This window comes from Triplophysa rosa, linkage group LG17 (genome assembly GCF_024868665.1).
Source record: "Triplophysa rosa linkage group LG17, Trosa_1v2, whole genome shotgun sequence".
Lineage (NCBI taxonomy): Eukaryota > Metazoa > Chordata > Actinopteri > Cypriniformes > Nemacheilidae > Triplophysa > Triplophysa rosa.
The window spans coordinates 6,846,521-6,866,390 of NC_079906.1; the positions used below are offsets into that span (position 1 = coordinate 6,846,521).

Here is a 19,870-nt window from a genome sequence, read left to right on the forward strand (position 1 = left end):
TAAACACCTAAGTATGTTCACTTGATTGAATTTTCTAATGACAGCATCATGGAATAATTGGGCTGTTAACAGATTACCACCTCAGTCTGCCTTTTCAAAACATGCCAATGAGTGAAGCTTTGTAGTTATCAGAACTATCATTTCATGTAAAAACTCTGATCCCGGGTTTCACAAACGGCTTAAGCCTAGTCCCAGACTAAAATGCAAGTTTGAGCTGTCTTAACTGAAAATAACTTGCAATGACAAATCCGAAAAAAAACATTTTTAGAAAAGCTACTTAATTCTTATCATTTAACTAAGGCCTAGTCCTGGCTTAAGCTAAACCCTGTCTGTGAAACCAGGCCTGAATGTCCCATTGATCACCAAAATAAAGATGTGAATGAGTTTCTATATGCGCCTCTCTCTCTCTATCACTGTTTTGTGATACGGGTTTACACAAGTCTAGCATATCCTTTGTTAAAGTTGAAAAACTGCTGAGCAATCCGAATCCTGAGACTGGTTATAACCAAGGACAAAGTGCAGCTGGCTTCCCTACAGTATAACCTCAGCAGCCTGTGAGTGATGCAACTTGACATTTTAGCCAATGACAAGCATTTGACTTATCAAGATACAGTAGATAAAATAAAACTTAGTCGGTGAGAAAGTGAGATGTGACTGGAGGCGCTCGGAAACCGGCGAAAATGAAGAGGAACTCAACAGGCTTGCGTGTGCGCCTTCCTGCGCTCATTTTTACATTAGAGGTTGTGATTGTGGTCCTTTATGTTGTCTTTGTAACTTACGATGACAGCGCTAATGCAGTTCTACAGAACAACCAGACGAAGCCCATGGAGAACATATTGTATCAGAATTATTCGTTTTTTGCTGACATACAAGTGATGATCTTTATTGGATTTGGCTGCTTGTTGGCTTTTTTCCGGCGCTATGGTTTTGGCGGCATGGTCTTTAACTTTCTGACCGCCACGTTTGCCATTCAGTGGGCTATTCTGTTCCAGGGCTTCTTCCAGTTTTATCACGATGGGAAGATTCATCTTGGAGTGATGAATCTGATAAATGCTGAATTTGCCTGCGCTGTAGTGTTAATCTCTTTCGGTGCAGTACTGGGGAAGACCAGTCCAGTGCAGTTGCTGGTAAGTTTATTATTTTTTGTTGCAGGATTACACTTAAAGTGATAGTTCACCCAACATTGAAAATTCTGTCATCGTTTACACACCCTCTTGTCATTTCAAACCTTTATGCCTTTCTTCCGCAGAACACAAAAGAAGATATTTTGAAGAAAGTTGGTATCCGAACGGCACTGAACCCCATTCACTTCTATTGTATGGACCAAACCAATGCAAGTGAGTGGGGGCCAGTTAACAACATTCTTCAAAATATCTTCTTTTGTGTTTTGCGTAGAAATAAGTCATACAGGTTTGAAATAACAACAGGGTGAGTAAATGATGACTGTTTATGTAATTTCATACCTGTATAAATAACTTTGTTCTGATGAACACAGAGATAGATATTTGGAAGAATGTTAGTAATTTTCAGTTCCGGGACATCATTGACTACCATAGGAAGAATTAAATGGTAGTCAAAGGTGCCCGAGAACTCTTTGTTTTCCTAAATTCTTCAAAATATCTCATTATGTGTTCAACAGAACAAAAAATACAATATTTTTTCCTACTATGGTATAGTGGATGATGACCCAGAACTGAAAATTGCTAACCTTCTTCCAAATATCTTTCTCTGTGTTCATTGGTACAAAGAAATTGTTATACAGGTTTGAAACAACCTGAGGGTGAATAAATGATGACAGAATTTTCACTTTTGGATGAACTATCCCTTTAAGAGTGTATTGTGTTTTGCACGTTTAGTTAAAAAATGATCCTCAATGTCAGTCATAGTTCACATACGTATCCTTTCTAGGTCATGGCCATGCTCGAGATCCCAGTGTTTGCCATCACAGAATGGGCCGTGCTGAAATACTTAAAGATTAACGATGCTGGCGGCTCTATCCTCATCCACCTGTTCGCCTGCTACTTTGGGTTGGGTGTCACCTTTGTGCTATACAGACCCAGCCTAAATGAGGGACATCCGAAAGAAGCAACAAGTTACCAATCAGATCTGTTATCCGTCATGGGCACACTGTTCCTCTGGGTGTTTTGGCCGTCTTTCAACTCGGCGCTGACCTTGAAGGGCGATGACCAGCACAGAGCTGTTCTTCACACGTTCATAGGTCTCAGCGCCTCCACGATCACCGCTTTTGCCCTGTCCACAATACTCAGCAAAAATGGCAAGATAAGCATGGCTGATGTCCAGAACGTGACATTGGCCGGTGGGGTAACTGTTGGGGCTTCCGTGGACATGATGATCTCCCCGGGCGCCGCTTACGCGCTGGGGATAATGGGTTGCATAGCGTGCATGCTTGGGTACAAATACCTGAGCCCGTTCCTGGCACGCCGGCTACGGATCCAAGATCAGTGTGGCATACATAACCTCCACGGCCTCACGGGACTCATTTCCAGCCTGGCTGGCATCTGTGCCATCCTGCTGGCCAGCGAGGAAACGTACGGCCCTAGTCTCTACCAGACTTTCTCGTATAGGGCACCCAAGGAGGGAGACCCTCAGCTGGAGGAGCTTCAGAAACTGATTCCAGACCTGGAGGCGGGCTTGGGTCGGAGCGCACAGGAGCAAGCTCTGTTTCAGCTGGCCGCAGTGTTCGGGACCATCGCTGCATCAGCGGTGGGGGGATTCTTGACCGGAGCAATTCTCAAGCTGCCGTATCTGGCCTCTCCCACGGATGAAAACTGTTTTGATGATGAGCTTTTCTTTGATGTTCCTCAAGAACATAATCAGCAGGATGTATGGTCTCATGTTCTGAAAGACACATGCAAAACTGATGTTGAATAAAGACAACTGCACTTAGCAGGGGACAGATGTTTGGCAGGATTATTCAAGACTAGAATAATAATGAATGTCGGACCAGGCCATAAAACACCTGTGAGCACTGTGCAACTTACTAACTGGTAATTACATTTACCTGTAATAAAATGATGGGCTGTTTAATGTTTGGTGGATACATTTACATCATATTTATTCATTTGGCAGATGCTTTTATCCAAAGCGACTTACAACTAGGAGAGCATATAAACATTTTGTCAACACGCTAAACAGTACCGTGGATACTGGTTGCTATATGTGTATATCTTCATACGTCATATGTGTGTATATTTTGATAAAAAATGTTTTTGTAAAATATTTTAAGAATGAATTCTTCGAATATTAATTAGTAATATTGAATTATTCTATATTCATTCATAAATATAAAGTCGGAATGTTGCTATGATCATTTAAAAGAAGCATTAATGTGACTTGAGTCTGTTTTTCACCCTACTAAACAAAAAATAGAGTACGATGTGTTTATCACTTCTACTTGTGCATTATCTTGATTAAAGTTATAAGTTAACAGACTTCCGATAACTTGTGTAGACTTTGTTATATTTCATTTGATTATATTACTTGGGGTTATGCCCTGTCCCTGCCACTTTTATCTCATGTACATATCACTTTTTGTTTGTAAAAAAAAGTCTAACTGCCCTGTAATTGCATGCAGAACTGTAATATGATGTGATAACCTTTTGTAATTTAAGTGGCGGTTGCTCAAGGCCAGATTTGCTCAATTTAAAAAAATGCATTCATGCACAATGTAAATCGTCATCATTTATTATTTGTCAGTTGCAACGCACTGCTAATATTTATTTTAGTTGTATCGTAATACTTGATGTTTATTGATTTTTTTACTATTTAAATTTTACTGAAATAACAGGCTACGTTGTGTCTATTGTTTTTCTGGACAATAAAAGTGGATTTTTTAAATAAAAGTCAAAAATATTTATAATCTACCATTAGGAATGTTTATTTGATTAATCTAAATATTTATATAATTTATCTGCGTATGTGGAAAATAAAACTTGTTTAACCATCCCATCTCATTTGTGTCACGAGAGAAGCCCCGCCCACCGTCAGCGTCCATTTTGGGCAAAGCAGGAAGTTGATTTAGGGGAAAACCTAACAAACAAACTAAACAACTTCTTAAGCGTCCAGCGATACATTTATCGGTTTTTATTACGTGTTTGAATCTTTGTTCAATGTATATGTTGTTAAATTAACACCGGCTGGACTGTACGCGGATTTAATCGTTTGTTTGACGGTTGTGCTGACAGGCTCACGCGCGTCGCAGAGGTCGCGACAATAATCCGGAATCCTAAATAAAACCAGGTAATTTTGCAATAATATAGATTAGTCTCTGATTCAAATGTATTTTTACGTCAACTGCTTGTTGTGGTGCCTTTTCAGTGTTAGCTTAGCTTGTAAAGCTGCGGCTTATGTAATACACATGGTGTTGTAGTGGCTCGCGACCCATGTTATTTAAACCAAAAACATAGCCTTTTGTTTTGTGTTGTGTTTTCTTTGTTGATATAATTTGATGTATATCAGTAAGAAATTGATAGGCAGGACAAAAAAAATTAGGGAAATTAAACAAAATTGAATTTTTGGTGTAATATTTTTTTCCTCCGCAGTTGGTCAGGATGGCGGATGACTTCGATGTTGAGGCCATGCTGGAAGCTCCTTTTAAGAAGGTGGGTTGAAGGCCGGAAATTACCTTTTTGGTTGGCATTTGTGCTTTTGCAGACCTATAAAGAGTGTGGTAAGGCTAGTCAGAAACCCTGCATTTGTTTTCTGTGCCTGATTGAAGTGTATGATGTGTATTGTGTATAAGAGAGTGATGTTGTGCAGTGTGAATTATCCTGAATTACAAATAAATGCCCGTCTATCTCTCTTTATAGACTTGCCTAATGATATCTCACCTCTACTCCCCTGAATACATCTTTGATTCCAGTGTGAACTGTGAAAAAAAGTAAGGTAGTAATTGCGCAATGTATTGATGTACTGTGATCCCTTAGGTAAAGCACAAACAGACCGCCACCCTAGACCATCCAATCACCTGTTTGCGTTCAGCAAGGTGAATAAATGCCAGTGGATGAACAATAATATGACATGGAACAGAGACAGTATTTAAATATTGTTTTTAGCCATGTCACCATGAGATCAAAGTTATTAGACATAAGGGTAAAGGGAATGTCTCGGCATAACTAGATAATTTAGAGTGACCATACGTGCAGTTTTTCCCGGACACGTCCTGGTCAGGATTTCGGGTGCATCTCTTCGGAGGTCGCATTTTCGGCCGCATACGTCATCGAGGTTTATTATTTCAGAAAAGCAACAGTTACATTTCAAGGTAAGAATGAAACTACAATGAATGTATGTCTTAAGAGAAATAAATGTGAATTTTATGTTTGGCCAACTGAAATGTGATAACCTTGATGACTTATGCAGTCGGGAATGCGACTTTCGGAGGACGCACCTGAAATCCTGGACAGGACGTGTCCGGGAAAAAATGGCTCGTATGGTCACCCTAAGGATAAGACCTTCATGTTTTCACGGTTAAAACACTGATTAATAAACTATCATGTAAGTACAGTACAGTCCAGTTATTAAGGCAAACCTCTGATTTTAAACTGTCCTGGGCAGGGATATACCCAGGAACAGTGCCCCATGCCCTTTATGGTGTAGACACCTGTGCCCTCTTAATTTAAGATTTATAATCTGGGGACCATGTACTTGGTCTTACTGTTGATCATTCAATAATTAAAATGTTCTTTGCCTGTTTAAATACTGTCTCTCTGCCCAGTCGTTGTAATGGTCTCTATAATCGTTCACATTAGCATTTGGATTGTGCATGCCCTTGACACAGTGTAGTTATATCTCTTCATCCTTCAGTTGTCTACCATCTTAAAAAACGACATATTACAGAGTAATAATTTTGTCAGAAAGAATACTTTGCTTCTTTGCAAATGAACAATTAAAATCTCTGCCTGTGATGGTTCAAATGTAATGGATTCAAAAGGAGGCAAGTAAGACGAAAACCACAATCGTTGTATGAGGTTTAAAGTGGTCTCTTTTATGGCTTACTTTGATTTTGCGTTGTCTTTTCGGACGCAGTATGACTAAGCCGTGTAAATCCCTGTTTGCTTCAGGATGAGCTGTGAGACAAAGATGACACCGAGCTCTCACAGTCCAACCACGCTTACTGGGGAAGATCTCAAGGACTGACAGCATCAACACTGGAATGCCCTTTAGCAGCTCTATAGCATGGCTGCAGCAAGACTTATGTTAAAAATAGCAGGGTACCTAAACTATAGCCTTGAGGGTCCCCTGAAAATACATGGCTTCTCTGTTAGCATTAAACAGGCACTAGGGATTGGTCACAGTGGCTGACTAGTTGTCCAGCCACTAGTTTATTTATTTGTTATATTTTATGATGCGTGTGATATTTTTAGCCATGGTGATTTAATTAGCATGCCGGCAGCATGCTGTGCTTTTCAACACTGTATAGCCTTCTCTCTCTCTCGGAAAAACTGAGAATTTTTAAAGTTATCCCCTTTAAAACATTGCTGTTACAGCCATACACATTCAGACAGATGTCTTTGGTTACAAGTGCCGTGCTCTGCGCTATTTTGAGCATTCCACATGGGGGTGACATGTCGGGTTAACATTGGCTTTTTTTAAAATGAGCCTCAAGACCCTGCATTTCACATATTTTAATGAACACAGGTTAAGAATTTTAATAGCGTCTGATTGGTGTAATGTAATACACACCTAATTATACTAACTAGTCATCAGGGAACCCATAACGAAGTATTGCACATTATTAGTAAGTTATTGTTCAGCGATAGAATCACTGTTAGGTTTAATTTGTTGTTTTATTTGCGATGGAAAAGAGTTGAGAAAAATTGGAAATATTTTCTCTCAAGTTAATGCAAGACCCTGCTAAAAGCTTCTTGTTTTTATTTGAATCCGTTTATGTGTAGCAGAAAGTTTTAATAAAAAATGAGACACAAAACAAGTGATTTATCACAAAGGAGCCAACAGTGTTAGCAAATTATAGCAATATTCCACAATATCGAATTTCAACCAATATGATTTTTTCTTTCCTCAATTCTATTAAATGAAAGTGTTCACTTTGTTCAGTAGCTCTTCACTGCAGAACGCGAGATCCAGGGGGCAAGGTTGAATCCAGATCCAGTCTCCTCCCATTGCATTGGGATTGGTTGACACTGAATCCAGTCTCCTCCCACTGCATCTTGATTGGTCTACAGATTTCTGCAGCGTTTTGCCACAACACGTCGTACTCGTGTTGTTGCTCTACCATTTCCGCATTGAGTCGTAACTAAAGTTATTCTTTTGATGGAAAAACAAACTTGCTGAAGACGAACTTTATTAATGTATTTTTAATAACGTATTTTATTAGGTTTAGGGTAAGGGTACTTTTAATAATGTGTTTTATTACATTTAGGTTTAGGTTAAGGGTTTGGGTTAAAGGTCTAGAGTGGGCTTTATAGTGGCCCCTAGCAGTGAGTTTGAGAATTGCAACCAGTCTCTCAGTCCTCCGCTCACCCCTCCCTTTCGAAACGTGACAGTGGCCACCACTGTACAAAAAGACGTTGTCGACTGAGACAGCGTGTCTTCTCATGTTGACGCAGGGAAGAGATCATGTGAGCATTAGAAAGACTAGAAAGAGCGATGTCTTATTTATTACATAAAGGGTCCGGGGGTTTTTATTAGCTATTAAAAGAAGGATAATAGTCAGGACCTGCATTAATATTATAAAGACTTTCCAGCAGAGACACGTTAGGACCCACGGTACTAAGGCTTTTAGCGGAGATACTCATAGATATCTATGGAGATACTTTCCAGCAGAGGGACTTTGGGGAGAAAGATCATCTCAAAATCACCCCCGAGGTGATTGCTTTGATTCGGAACATTTGTGAGCAACATTGGTTTTTCTGTTTGTTAGAACCTTGATATGTTGTTGTTGTTGTAATATTAGCTGTGAAACAGAGCAGTTGTGAGCATCATTATCTATCTGGAACCAGTGTGCTGCTTGTATATACTTGTGTCGTCTTCGCTTATTTTATCAATTTGCATTATTATTTGCATGGTCTAAGCCATGATAAAGCTAAGCATTTCATGTTTGCATTGCACAGCACGTTTGAGGGCAGAGCTAGCTAACAATAGAGGGTAGAGCTAGCTAACAGTAAATAGCAACGCTATGGAGGTGGGTGGAATGGCCAAATGGTCACGGTCACGGAATGAGTCATTTTATTTCACGGTAACGAAATATATCACGGTAACAATCATCCATTATAATTCTATATCTTATACCTCATTTTTCTTAGATTGATTTCCTTTGTTTATTTATTACAGTTCATTTAAATGCTCAGTCACCATAGTTAAAATGTAGGCAAGTTATGAAAATGTACTGAAGATATCAGATTAAGTTCTGATAATGAGGTTTATTATTTATTTATCTTCTGGCTATATCATATGCATACAGTAGGAAGATAGACAACATGTAAAGTGAGGGAAATAATTATTTGATCCCCTGCTGATTTTGTAAGTTTGCCTGCTTACAAAGAAATGAAGGGTCTATAGTTTTTATGGTAGGTTTATTTTAACTGATAGAGACAAAATATTAAAAAATCAGGGGAAAAAAGTTATATAAAGGTTGTAATTGATTTGCATTTCAGTCAAATAAGTATTTGATCCCCTACCAACTAGCAAGAATTCTGGCTCCACAGATTGGTTATGTGCCTATATGGACCACAGATTAGTCCTGTCACTTTAAGAAAGTACTCCTAAATCAGCTTGTTATGTATATAAAAGATGCCTGCCAACAGAATCTGTATCTTCCAGTTCAACCTCTCCACCACCATGGTCAAGACCAAATAGGTTTTAAAGGATGTCAGCGACAAGATTGTAGACCTGCACAAACTTTGAATAGGCTACAGACAGAAGCTTGGTGAGAAGGAGACAACTGTTGGTGCGATTATTTGGAAATAGAAGAAATACAAAATAACTATCAAATGCCCTTGGTCTGGAGCTCCCTGCAAGATTTCCCCAATGGAGTAAAGATGATCATGAGAAAGGTTAAAGATCAGCCCGGAACTACACGGAAGAAGCTTGTTAATGATTTCAAGACAGCTGGGAACACAGTTAGCAAGCAAACCATTGGTGACACGCTATGCCACAATAGACTGAAATCCTGAAGCACCCGCAAGGTCCTCCTGCCCAAGAAGACCCGTCTGGCTCGTCTGAAGTTTGACAATGAACATCAAGATGATTCAGAAGACCCTAGTCCTATAGACTAACATCTGTGAAGGAAGCTAAAACTCCAATTTGGTGAGCGACAACCAAGAAACCTTAAAGATTGACAGAGGAGTGGACTAAATGTATCCTGACACATGTGCAAACCTGAAATGTCTGACCTCTGTGCTTGCCAACAAGGGTTTCTCCACCAAGTAAAAAGTTATGTTTTGCCCGGGATCAAATACTTATTTCACTGACTGAAATGCAAATCAATTTATAACCTTTATATAACATTTTTCCCCTGATTTTTTATTTTATTTTGTCTCTATCAGTTAAAATAAACCCACCATAAAAATTATAGACCCTTCACATCTTTGTAAGCAGGCAAAAAAATCAGCAGGGGATCAAATAATTATTCCCCTCACTGTATGAAGTACGAATATATGCACAAACAATGAGTACAGTATATGACTGGTGTTCATGGGGTCTTTACTGTAGGTAAAGGGTCTTTATCGCTCTTCACTCTCTATTAGATGAGCATTTTTACACACTCTTTGTCTTTGTTTATTCTGGCGCTTGTCTTTGCACTGCAAGTTTCCCAAAACGGTGTAAAGCGGCTCGTCATGTCAAAGCGCTCACGCGGTGAGCATCATTGCACGTTTCAACGCAAGTTTCACCTTGGCTCGCCTGAAGTTAAACTTTATTAAAACTTTTAACAGCTTCACAAAGCAATCGACTTTTGAAATACGATGTGACAATGAGCTTTTTTATATCTTCGCGCTGATCCCTGCACGAGCACTGCAGGTGAGAGAGAAAGCACCGGACTGGAGCAGATCACAAAACTACAGACTGAAAGAAGGTCAAAACAATATTTGATACGTTCATTTGTTATGGGTGAATTAATTCACTTGTTTTTCCAGAAAAGCGCCCAACTTGCAGAGCGCCGAGTTAACCATGCCTACAGATTTACATTCAGCGAAATACATGGAATAGAAAAATCTCTTACGATTGACATTTTTTCCGCGGTAACGGAATATTCCGTCATACCGTCCAGCCCTACAACACTGTTAAAGGCGTTTGATCTGACAGCAAGAAAGCAGTTAGGAGTAAGTTAGTAGACATAACCGAACTACGTACCGCAGGTTAGAGGGAGAGGAAGTGCTTTCCTGAAGCTCAGTGGTTAGAGCACAACGCCAAGGTCATGGGTTCGAACCCAGGGATTGCACGTACTCTGATACAAAAGTATAGTTTAATGCAGTGTAAGTCGCTTTGGATAAAAGCGTCTTTGTAGAGCTGTTTGTCTATTTAGGGCTACTGTACAAAATATGGCGGCGCAACATGGTGAATTCAATACATGTAGGCCCGCTCTGTATGAAGTGAAGTGAAAGTAACCTATTAGTCAGATATGGTGACCCATACCCGAAATGTGACCTCTGCATTTAACCCATCCAGAGAGTCGTGAACACACGCACAGCAAGTGGTGAACACACGTACACCCGGAGCAGTGGGCAGCTATCACTGCAGCGCCCGGGGAGCAAGTAGGGGTAAGGTGCCTTGCTCAAGAGAATCGAACCGGCAACCTTCTGGTCACGAGTCCGACTCTCTAACCATTAGGCCACGACTTCACCAGGAAGGTCTTTATACACCTCTGAAGAAATAGTTTTGTATATTATATTGCATTTCTGTCAATAGATCCTCCTAAAAATCCCACATTGCTCCTTTAATATATATTTAACTGTGATCATTACTGTGGCGTACACTAAATTATGATTACATTGATAAGAGCACACGTTGGCGACCATGGGTTGCAACGTAACTCTCCAAATTGCGGACAAGTATATAAAGTGGGAGGAGTTGGATCTGGATCTTGTGTTCTGCAGTGAGGACCATCTCACTCTATTCCCCATCCCTCTTTGCTAGCAGTGCAGTGCTACCTCTCCTCTCTCATGATATTCTTTTATCAATTCTTCTCAGGGAGAAAGCAAGACCTCCAGTGCCAACGGTCACGATGGCGATCGCAAGAAAAAGTGAGCTCTTTGATCTTCTCCAGATTTAGACATTTGTTATGATTTGGTGATCATTTAAAAGTGCTGATGATGAATCGATTCCTTTAGGAAAAGACACAGCAACAGTCCCAGTCCAGACCGCCGGAGGAGCAGGAGCAGGGAGCAAAAGAAGAGCCGAGAACGCCGCAGGAGTCGCAGCCGTGAGTCCAGACGATCGAAGAGTAAAGAACGCAGGCGTTCGCCATTACGCAACCGGGGGGGCGGACGTTACCGTGGACGCAGGAGCCCATTGTAAGTTTAACTTCAGACTCTTCTGTTTAGCTGAAAATATTTTACTTATGTTAATTATTAATTATATATTAATTACTTATATTATATTAATATTTACTTGTGATTTTGTCGCATGCCTGCTGATAAAAAGCATTTTCAAGAAATAAAAGGGAAAGAAATGCAAAATCTATACTCCTTTTCTTGTTTTAGGCTCAGCTCTTTTGTTAAAGTGTTTAAAGGTTGAAATGGATCAACGCAAGATAAATTAGTTGTTTAAGTGCTTCTTAAATAACCACTCTTTCCTAAGTAACGGAGTAAAAATAGGCTATATAAATGTATACATTTATGTATTGCCACACGTTCACCATCACGGTTTGTTGTAATTAAAGGGTGGTTGGCAGATTGCAATGTGCATCTGTTTTGCAACACATGCAGAAATATTCCTTTCATTTCTTACTGCATTAATGCACATTGCTCAAATGATTGGCGATTGCACATAAGCAATCTTAATTCAATCTAACAGTAGCTGAAGTGTGTAATAGTTTGTGATGATAAGACTCTTTGATCTATCCAAGCTTAAGAGGGTATTTCATTTACCCATATGTTCTTCCAGCCCATATAACTTACATTTTGCTATGAAGTACAAAAATGCTTAACACAAAGTTAAGGCATGTCAGCCTTAGTCATTTTTTGCTTACATTGTATTGAAAGATATATTGAAAGGTGCATTGAAAGTAAATGGTTGGTTGAGCAATGTCAGTGCCAGAAATTACACACTTCAGATAGCACCCATTCAGCAAGCAGTTAGGTCTGCCGGCAAATGATTCAGAAGAACATGATGCAGCCTGTCACCCTATTGGCTTTAGTAAAATATTACTCTCATGCCCATCATTTCTGAACTGCTGATGTTTTATATCATAGTATGGGGCAGAAAATAAACGGTGGTTCCGGAGGCAAGACTGGCCCACAGCATTTCACCAAGCACAGGTTTCTATAATCTAGTCTTCTCTATGGCTTGTGCTGTCCGTTGAATGCATGTGCTCTGCGTTATTAATAATCCTACACGGCATTTTAACAAACGCAGACTTAACTGTGATTTTCTCTCCCCAGTCGCAAGCGCTCCCGAAGCAAAAGCCCATTCAAGAAGGACAAGACCCCAGTCAGGTGAGACTTCCATTGCTGTCGGTCATAGTCATGTGAACTTGTCTGTTTTTATTCCTGCATGTACCTCTTTTAGGATTAATCTGCTTTTCTGGAGGGGGCATAACTAATCTGGGAAACAAATTAATTTAATGGCTGACACATTCATGTGAATCTTAAAGCAGGATTGCTGGTAGCTGCAAGCTTGATGTATTACCATGAGGGAGGATGTGGAGAGTTAATAGAGCATCTAACACCCTTTAAAAATAACTACCTCAACCCATTTTAGCTGATCTGTGCTCTCTTTTCAGTGTAAATGCACTTTAAGGTGTTAGATAGCCTGATCTCGACTTGTTTAGTATCAAATAAAAGAACATGTGCTTGATGACAGCGGAATAACTGAGGGAAAGCTTAGAATGGAAAATACATTGCATTTTTTACACATTTGTGTGTTTTTTCATAATGAAGCCTTAAAAGTACATTTATCGTTTATAGGGTATTCAGAATGTTTTATTTTAAAGAAATCACTTGAATTTGGTCATGATATATGTTTATGATTATACAATGCCTTATGTTTTGGGAATTCCATCTTGAAGCTATTTTACATGAGAGATTTATTTGAGATCTTGCAGTTTTATATATCCAGAGGGAAATGACATGCATTTATGTAGTTGATGACCTCTGTCTTTTCTTAAACAGGCAACCGATAGATAATCTGAGCCCGGAGGAAAGAGACGCCCGCACAGTGTTCTGCATGCAGCTGGCTGCCAGAATTAGGCCCAGAGATCTAGAAGACTTCTTCTCAGCAGTAGGAAAAGTATGATTAGTAACTTGTTTTCTCCTTAAAGCCTTGTTTATTGTGCCTATTTTGTTTGGGTCTTTTTACTGTTTTTTTTAGGCTGGTTTGCATTGTAAATTAATTTAATGAAGATGCAATTTGTTACGTTTTTATTTAGACGCAATTTCACATCAAGCTTATAATTATCATTAAATATTCATAACGCACTTATATTATATCCTGTATATAGCTTTTTTAATGTTGAAAAGATTGGAAAAAATAAAAAATTGAAAAATACATAAAAACTGCATTTAGACCTGTGCGAAGCGAAATCATACAAAAACCAATACAAAACAAAATGAACAAAACGCAATGTTAATTGACATTCTGTGATATATGGTTATCTTGTTTATTTTGTTTTACATGTTCTTGATAAGAAAAACAAGCATATAGGTCTATTTTACTCTGGTGAAAGTCTGTTCAACAAGCCTACAGCGGAGAAAACGTGCTGCTCTTCTCTAACTCCCGGTAACAAAACCCAGATCTGACAAGAATGTTTGGCTTTATTGTTGATAATGTTGATAATAAATAAAGTAAACAGGCTGGATACCTCCATGCTGACTGTTAATTGATCCTAAAAACAAAGACGGAGCCATTGTAGTGCTCGTTTGATGAAGAATGACTAATTCTGCTGATCACCACCACAAATATTGTTTTCTTTGTCGTTTCATGGTCAGTGTCTGTCTTTTTAGCTTTGCATTGCATTTACATCAATAAATAAGCTCAACTAAGGTAGCCTAACTAAGGAATTACAGCGCATTTAAAAAAAAAACATCAGTGCGAATTTATTGACAGCCGACGACCCTATTTGAAGTTCTTAGGAGGAAAATACAGGCTTTAGGTATGGAGAAAGGTACCAGTCTTATGTTAAGGCCAAACTTATTAACATTAGTTGCAGTGAAATGTACATTTTAATGTTTCAAGTTGTTGAAATGAGCATTAGTTAGCTTAGTATATTTCTAACGAACAAACCAACCGTTCCGAACAAGTTATGGTAATAAATAGATTAAGCATCTAATCATTGAATATTACGTAGGTATTTTTATACCAACTTGTATATAAGTAATGTTAAATAATTTTGTGGCTCACGTTTTTAAAACATTTTAATATAGTGATGTGAGCAGAGCATAACACGCGATCCGTCAGGCCGCCGTGTGTGAACTTAAAATATTTAAAATGGCGCAAAGATTTAGGAACACATACAAATGATTTTTTATATTTTCTGTATATTATAAAGTCATTATAGATGAAGTGAAGAAGCGTTAAATAAGACGAGACAATTCTAACTCTGTGGTGACGCAGTTTTTATTCTTATGAAAATACGAATATTCAAATAGCATTTTAATTTTCAAATAATTATAGCAGATCGAATATTCGAACATTCGTGCACATCCCTAATTGCACTGTGTTCCCCCTCATGTTTAAAACATGTTTCTCCTGTGGGTTCTGCAGAAAAAAGAAAGTCATACAGGTTTGAATTGACATGAGGGTGAATAAATGACAAGAGTGTTCGTTTTCAGGGGAACTGTCTGTTTAACTAATAAGTAACTAATAACTCTTTAATACTAAAACGTAACTTTTGTGATTTATGTGCTTTTTTAAGGTTCGTGACGTGAGGATGATCTCAGATAGAAACTCTCGGAGGTCAAAGGGCATTGCCTACATTGAGTTTGTAGATTCGACCTCAGTTCCGCTGGCCATTGGACTGACGGGGCAACGTGTTCTGGGAGTGCCAATCATAGTCCAGGCTTCACAGGTCAGAACATAACCACTCATTTAAATTGTGACGTCTGTTTAATCCAATTAGTTGAGTTGCTAACATGGGATTAAAACATATAATCTTTTAATGTTTTTATTATTATTTTGTGCTTTTACTGCTTTAAATTTTTTTAAGGGGTTTTATCTTTCTTATTTCCTTTTCTAATTTTATGGTATAATTCCATTTGATTTTTTAGTGACAGACCCGTTTATGTTTAATAATTATTGTTCAAAATAGAAGATTCCATTTAACCTTGATGTTGTCCATTTTGTAAAAAGTTATTGAAAAATAGGGCCCAGAAATAATTGCATTTCAATTTCAGTTTGAATTTAAAATTTGTTCAAAATATTGTGAGCCGAGTGCACAACTGTTTGATAATCCTGTTAATGTGTTTCAGGCTGAGAAGAACAGAGCAGCAGCCATGGCCTTAAACCTCCAGAGGGGAGGCATCGGACCAATGCGGCTGTATGTGGGCTCCCTGCACTTCAATATCACCGAAGACATGCTCAGGGGCATCTTTGAGCCTTTCGGCAAGGTGTGGTAATCCTTACTATTACCTAAACAGGCAGTAAAAGCAAGATTGAAATGTTTGTGTTCAACTAATGTGATATTCATTGAGAGTGTCTCTCATCAGATTGAAGGCATCCAGCTGATGATGGACAATGAGACGGGCAGGTCGAAAGGATACGGCTTCATATCAGTGAGTTCAAATGCAGATTCACTATGGATAACAGATGTTGCACCTGTTTGAGTTCTTATTGAACTTTTACACTGTTACATTGAGTCCTGGGTTTTTTTCCAAAAGTTTGCAGATGCAGAATGTGCTAAAAAGGCCTTGGATCAGCTGAATGGATTTGAGCTCGCTGGGCGGCCGATGAAGGTGGGTCACGTTACCGAACGCACTGATGCCTCCAACGCCAGCTCCTTCCTGGATAATGATGAGCTGGAGAGAACTGGCATTGACCTGGGCACAACGGGCCGTCTTCAGCTGATGGCTAGACTGGCAGAGGGTACAGCTTTAACCCTGCGTATTGATCACTCATTCAGATTCTCTTGTGGTGATGTCATTGTAAAGTTGTTCTGGGTGTTTTGTAGGTACAGGATTGCAGATTCCTCATGCTGCCAAACAAGCTCTACAGATGAGTGGCTCTGCGGCTTTTGCAAATGGTGCGTCTTTTGGCCTTTATGTTGAATTAAATTATACATTTAATGAAGTGATTCTTCTAAAAATAAAAATTCTTGGGAGTTTCGCTCCCAAACCCACAGACACCAGTCAAGGTGCTCTTTTCTATTCAAAATATCTTTGATGGTCTTTATACATAAAACCTAAAAATGATCACAAATTAAAGCCCTTTTGTAAAAAGAAAAACTTTAATATCTTGTTCATTATAGAAGATGTGCCTTAAAGGTACAGTTTGTAACAGTTTTGCAGTAAAATATCCAAAAACCACTAAGCTAGTGTTATATGTTTTGTTCAGCTGAGTACTAACAATATCTCAAATGTTTCCAACTACTTGTAAATCGTGAGAAAATCGCCATTCTAAACAGTGACACGGGGCTGTGCAGTCGCCTGTCAATAGCGTCATATCCCGTTCCCCTTTGTTGCCACCTTTACTGACGTAGAAACCTCATGACAACAGTGTCGTGGACAAATGTGGAAGTAGCGTCTAGTAAGCCACTAACTTGTCTCGAGTAGTCACTCATTTATTGACAATAATTATTCGCAACAATTATAAAACTTTACCTCATCTGCCAACATGATTTCTCGTTCCCATCTGATTGATGGCCATCAGCGGTGGCGTTGAAGACAACAGATCCCAACATTCCACACTCCTTCACAGCATCATCAAGCTACAGCATTGTTGTTGTTTTGATCGTGCGCCCTCTAGCGGCGGTTTTTACAAACCGTAGCTTTAAGTTGTCTTTTTGTGTGAAAAATTTTCTTGAGTCCATAGCTGTTTTATATTTTGTCTTTGACTTTAATATAAAAACCTTGATCAGATCTCACAGATGGGATGATAATAATATTGGATTTTTGGACTTTCATTAATATTGCATATAATCTCGTATATCTGGCAGATAATGCACTAAAATCTTAGGAGTTTGCCTCAGGTTACTGCTAAATCCAACTTTAAGATTCGACAAGCTCGAACAGAGTCTGTTGACTCTCCAGACTGTCTAGTTCCCACTATTTATTTGTTCGTCAGCAGCTTTTCAGGCAAATTGAATGACTACTTAAATGTCCTTTCAGGAATTTCCTAATAATAAGGTTGTTTTAACTGTGAACTTGTTATTTGTGTTTGGTAAAGCCACAGGTACTGTTCAAGCTCCTATTCTCCCTAATCCTGGGATGAATCAAGCCATGAACCTTCCGACCCAGCCACTGGCCACACAGTGTTTACAGCTGTCTAACATGTTCAATCCACAATCGTAAGTTTCCCATTGCACTTTTTCCTCAGTGTACAGTTTGGTGTATTCCAAATGGGATGCATTCTGGCTAAAAGTAAGATAACTTTTTGTGTTTTCTAGGGAAGATGAACCTGGCTGGGACGTCGAGATACAGGACGATGTCATTGATGAGTGCAATAAACAAGGAGGCGTTGTTCACATATACGTCGACAAGAACTCTCCTCAAGTAAGCACAATCTTACCAAAACTGAGACGAATTTTGAATAGAATGAAGTGATGTATTGACGCATCTGCCTGATATCACCTAATTCACACTTTTGCTTTTGTTTGGCAGGGAAATGTTTATGTAAAATGTCAGAGCATCCCCGTTGCAATGACTGTCGTCAGCGCCCTGCACGGGCGGTGGTTTGCAGGTGAACCTCCATTTTTTTTCTCCAAGCTTTTCACTTTGTGGGTTTGGCTTTTGTATTTGTACAATAGCACTGACAATCATTACTTTTGTTTTATAACAGGTAAAATGATCACAGCTGCCTACGTGCCTCTCCCCACTTACCATAACCTGTTTCCAGACTCAGTCACAGCTACACAGCTCCTCAGGCCCACACGCCGGTGATCCAGCCCCCCTGCCTCTGTCTGACCCTGCTTAATCTGAAAACACAATATGTACATGCAGCTTTATACCCCCCACCCCACCCTTCTTGAAATAACTGCTGTGGGCCTGTGCCATTAAAGGTCATGAAGGGCAACATCATATGTTGCATAATACGGATGAAGGTTTTGCAGATAGGCCTGTTTTGTTTTATTTTGCTTTTTTAGTCTGATGTTGATCTGAAGTCATTTGTTATCCTAACTATAGCAAATTTTAGCTCAGTTCTGCTTCACTGTTGACCCTTCTAAGTGGAAACTCTTATCTCTGTCTGAACATGATCTGGACACCTGACAATGGTTTTGAAGGAGATTCTAGTGTTTTTAAAGAAATTTCTTTTGAAGCTGTTTTGTCATTTTTCTGCATTGATTAGTTGCCTAGAAAGGTGGAACGATATGTTATCTTTTCAGTTTTCAACTAAAAAAGTTCTTTATCTTGTATGTTTTTTGTCTAGACTTATTTTCAGTCTGTTACTTTCATTGTAAGCAACAACAGAGAACCAAAAAGAGTTTGAAGTGGTTATGGTTATTTTCTTCTGGAGACTGTCTGTTTGCTGTCTGAAACCATTTTGAATTTATAACTTTTCATAATCAAGAACTGATTTTTCTAAATCTTACAATTGATTAAAGGACTTTCACAACACTGAATAAAACTGAGTTTTGGTTTTGATTTAATGTTATGTAAGGGTGATAGATTAGTAATCACCTCTAGAGTGAGCTGTGAGTCCAGTGCATCAGAAGGAATGAAGTGATAAACCACTTACCACACTGTCATGAATTACATTTTATAGCTATTATTATGGTATTGTTCAATGAATAGTTTTCTCATTCCTAATAATGGTTGAATATTCAGTTAATGATATGCCAAAGTTGCTTTTATTGCACACAAATGTTTTAATTAAAGTCAAGCACAACTGTGCTGGTTTTTAATTTTAGTCTCAATCATTGCATTCTTTATTGAAAGATCATGAAAACATCTGTCAAGTGTTTTGACATCAAACAATCAGTTTCAGTGCATAAGAAATTTTTGGGTGATGTTTTCCTTTGTGCTGTTGGGCCAAAAAAAAGAAAAAAGATGAGTTAAAATAAATCTCAGAAATTAATTTGAAAGCGTTGTGGGAAATTAAAGTCTTACTCGGTAGTCTAGGCACTGGAAAACATGCTAGATAGCTAACAATATGTTGCCTGAGGAAATCTTACGAACAGGGTTTTGATGTTGTCAGACAACTGTGGTGAAGGCTGGACCTTGTCAAAAAATGAGAGAAAATGAGAAAAAAAGAGACGCTGCTACAAAATAATAAAAGTACTGTGCAGTTACAATCTTTTTAATGAGCCACAGAGTGTTTGTATTAAAATATGTATTCAAAATGTACATGATATTTGTTCTTGCTATGTACTTTCTGCATGTTCAACCAATAAATAGGATAAAATAAATATGAAGACTTAATCATTAATATTAATGTAATTGTTGTGTGCGATCTATTACCCTATGAAAAATTCATACCTATTTTCTCAGTGTAATTAACATTTTCTTTGAATTACAATTACAGATTACATCACGTCTATTTGAAAATCTATACAAATATTGAAATACTAGGCATCACAATGTCA

At 38.6% G+C, this 19,870-nt stretch overlaps 2 protein-coding genes across 2 annotated transcripts in view; both read left to right on the forward strand.

Moving 5' to 3' along the window:
* Positions 1-2,907, forward strand: part of slc12a5b (solute carrier family 12 member 5b) — a 59,117-nt gene extending 56,210 nt beyond the window's left edge. Inside the window, exons 26-27 of the mRNA XM_057356633.1 lie at positions 799-1,127; positions 1,909-2,907. Coding sequence (XP_057212616.1) covers positions 799-1,127; positions 1,909-2,892 — 1,313 coding nt within the window. The 3' untranslated portion in view covers positions 2,893-2,907. The remainder of the gene's footprint in view (positions 1-798; positions 1,128-1,908) is intronic.
* Positions 2,908-3,999: 1,092 nt separating this feature from the next.
* On the forward strand, positions 4,000-18,931 carry rbm39b (RNA binding motif protein 39b). The gene is made up of 16 exons (XM_057356562.1): positions 4,000-4,260; positions 4,563-4,622; positions 11,167-11,219; positions 11,307-11,489; positions 12,390-12,455; positions 12,579-12,632; positions 13,308-13,425; positions 15,050-15,202; positions 15,603-15,740; positions 15,840-15,905; positions 16,011-16,215; positions 16,301-16,372; positions 17,515-17,635; positions 17,735-17,840; positions 17,949-18,027; positions 18,127-18,931. Exons 2-16 carry the CDS (start codon positions 4,572-4,574, stop codon positions 18,225-18,227), a joined length of 1,566 nt encoding a protein of 521 aa, XP_057212545.1. The 5' UTR covers positions 4,000-4,260; positions 4,563-4,571; the 3' UTR covers positions 18,228-18,931.
* Positions 18,932-19,870: the final 939 nt, after the last annotated feature.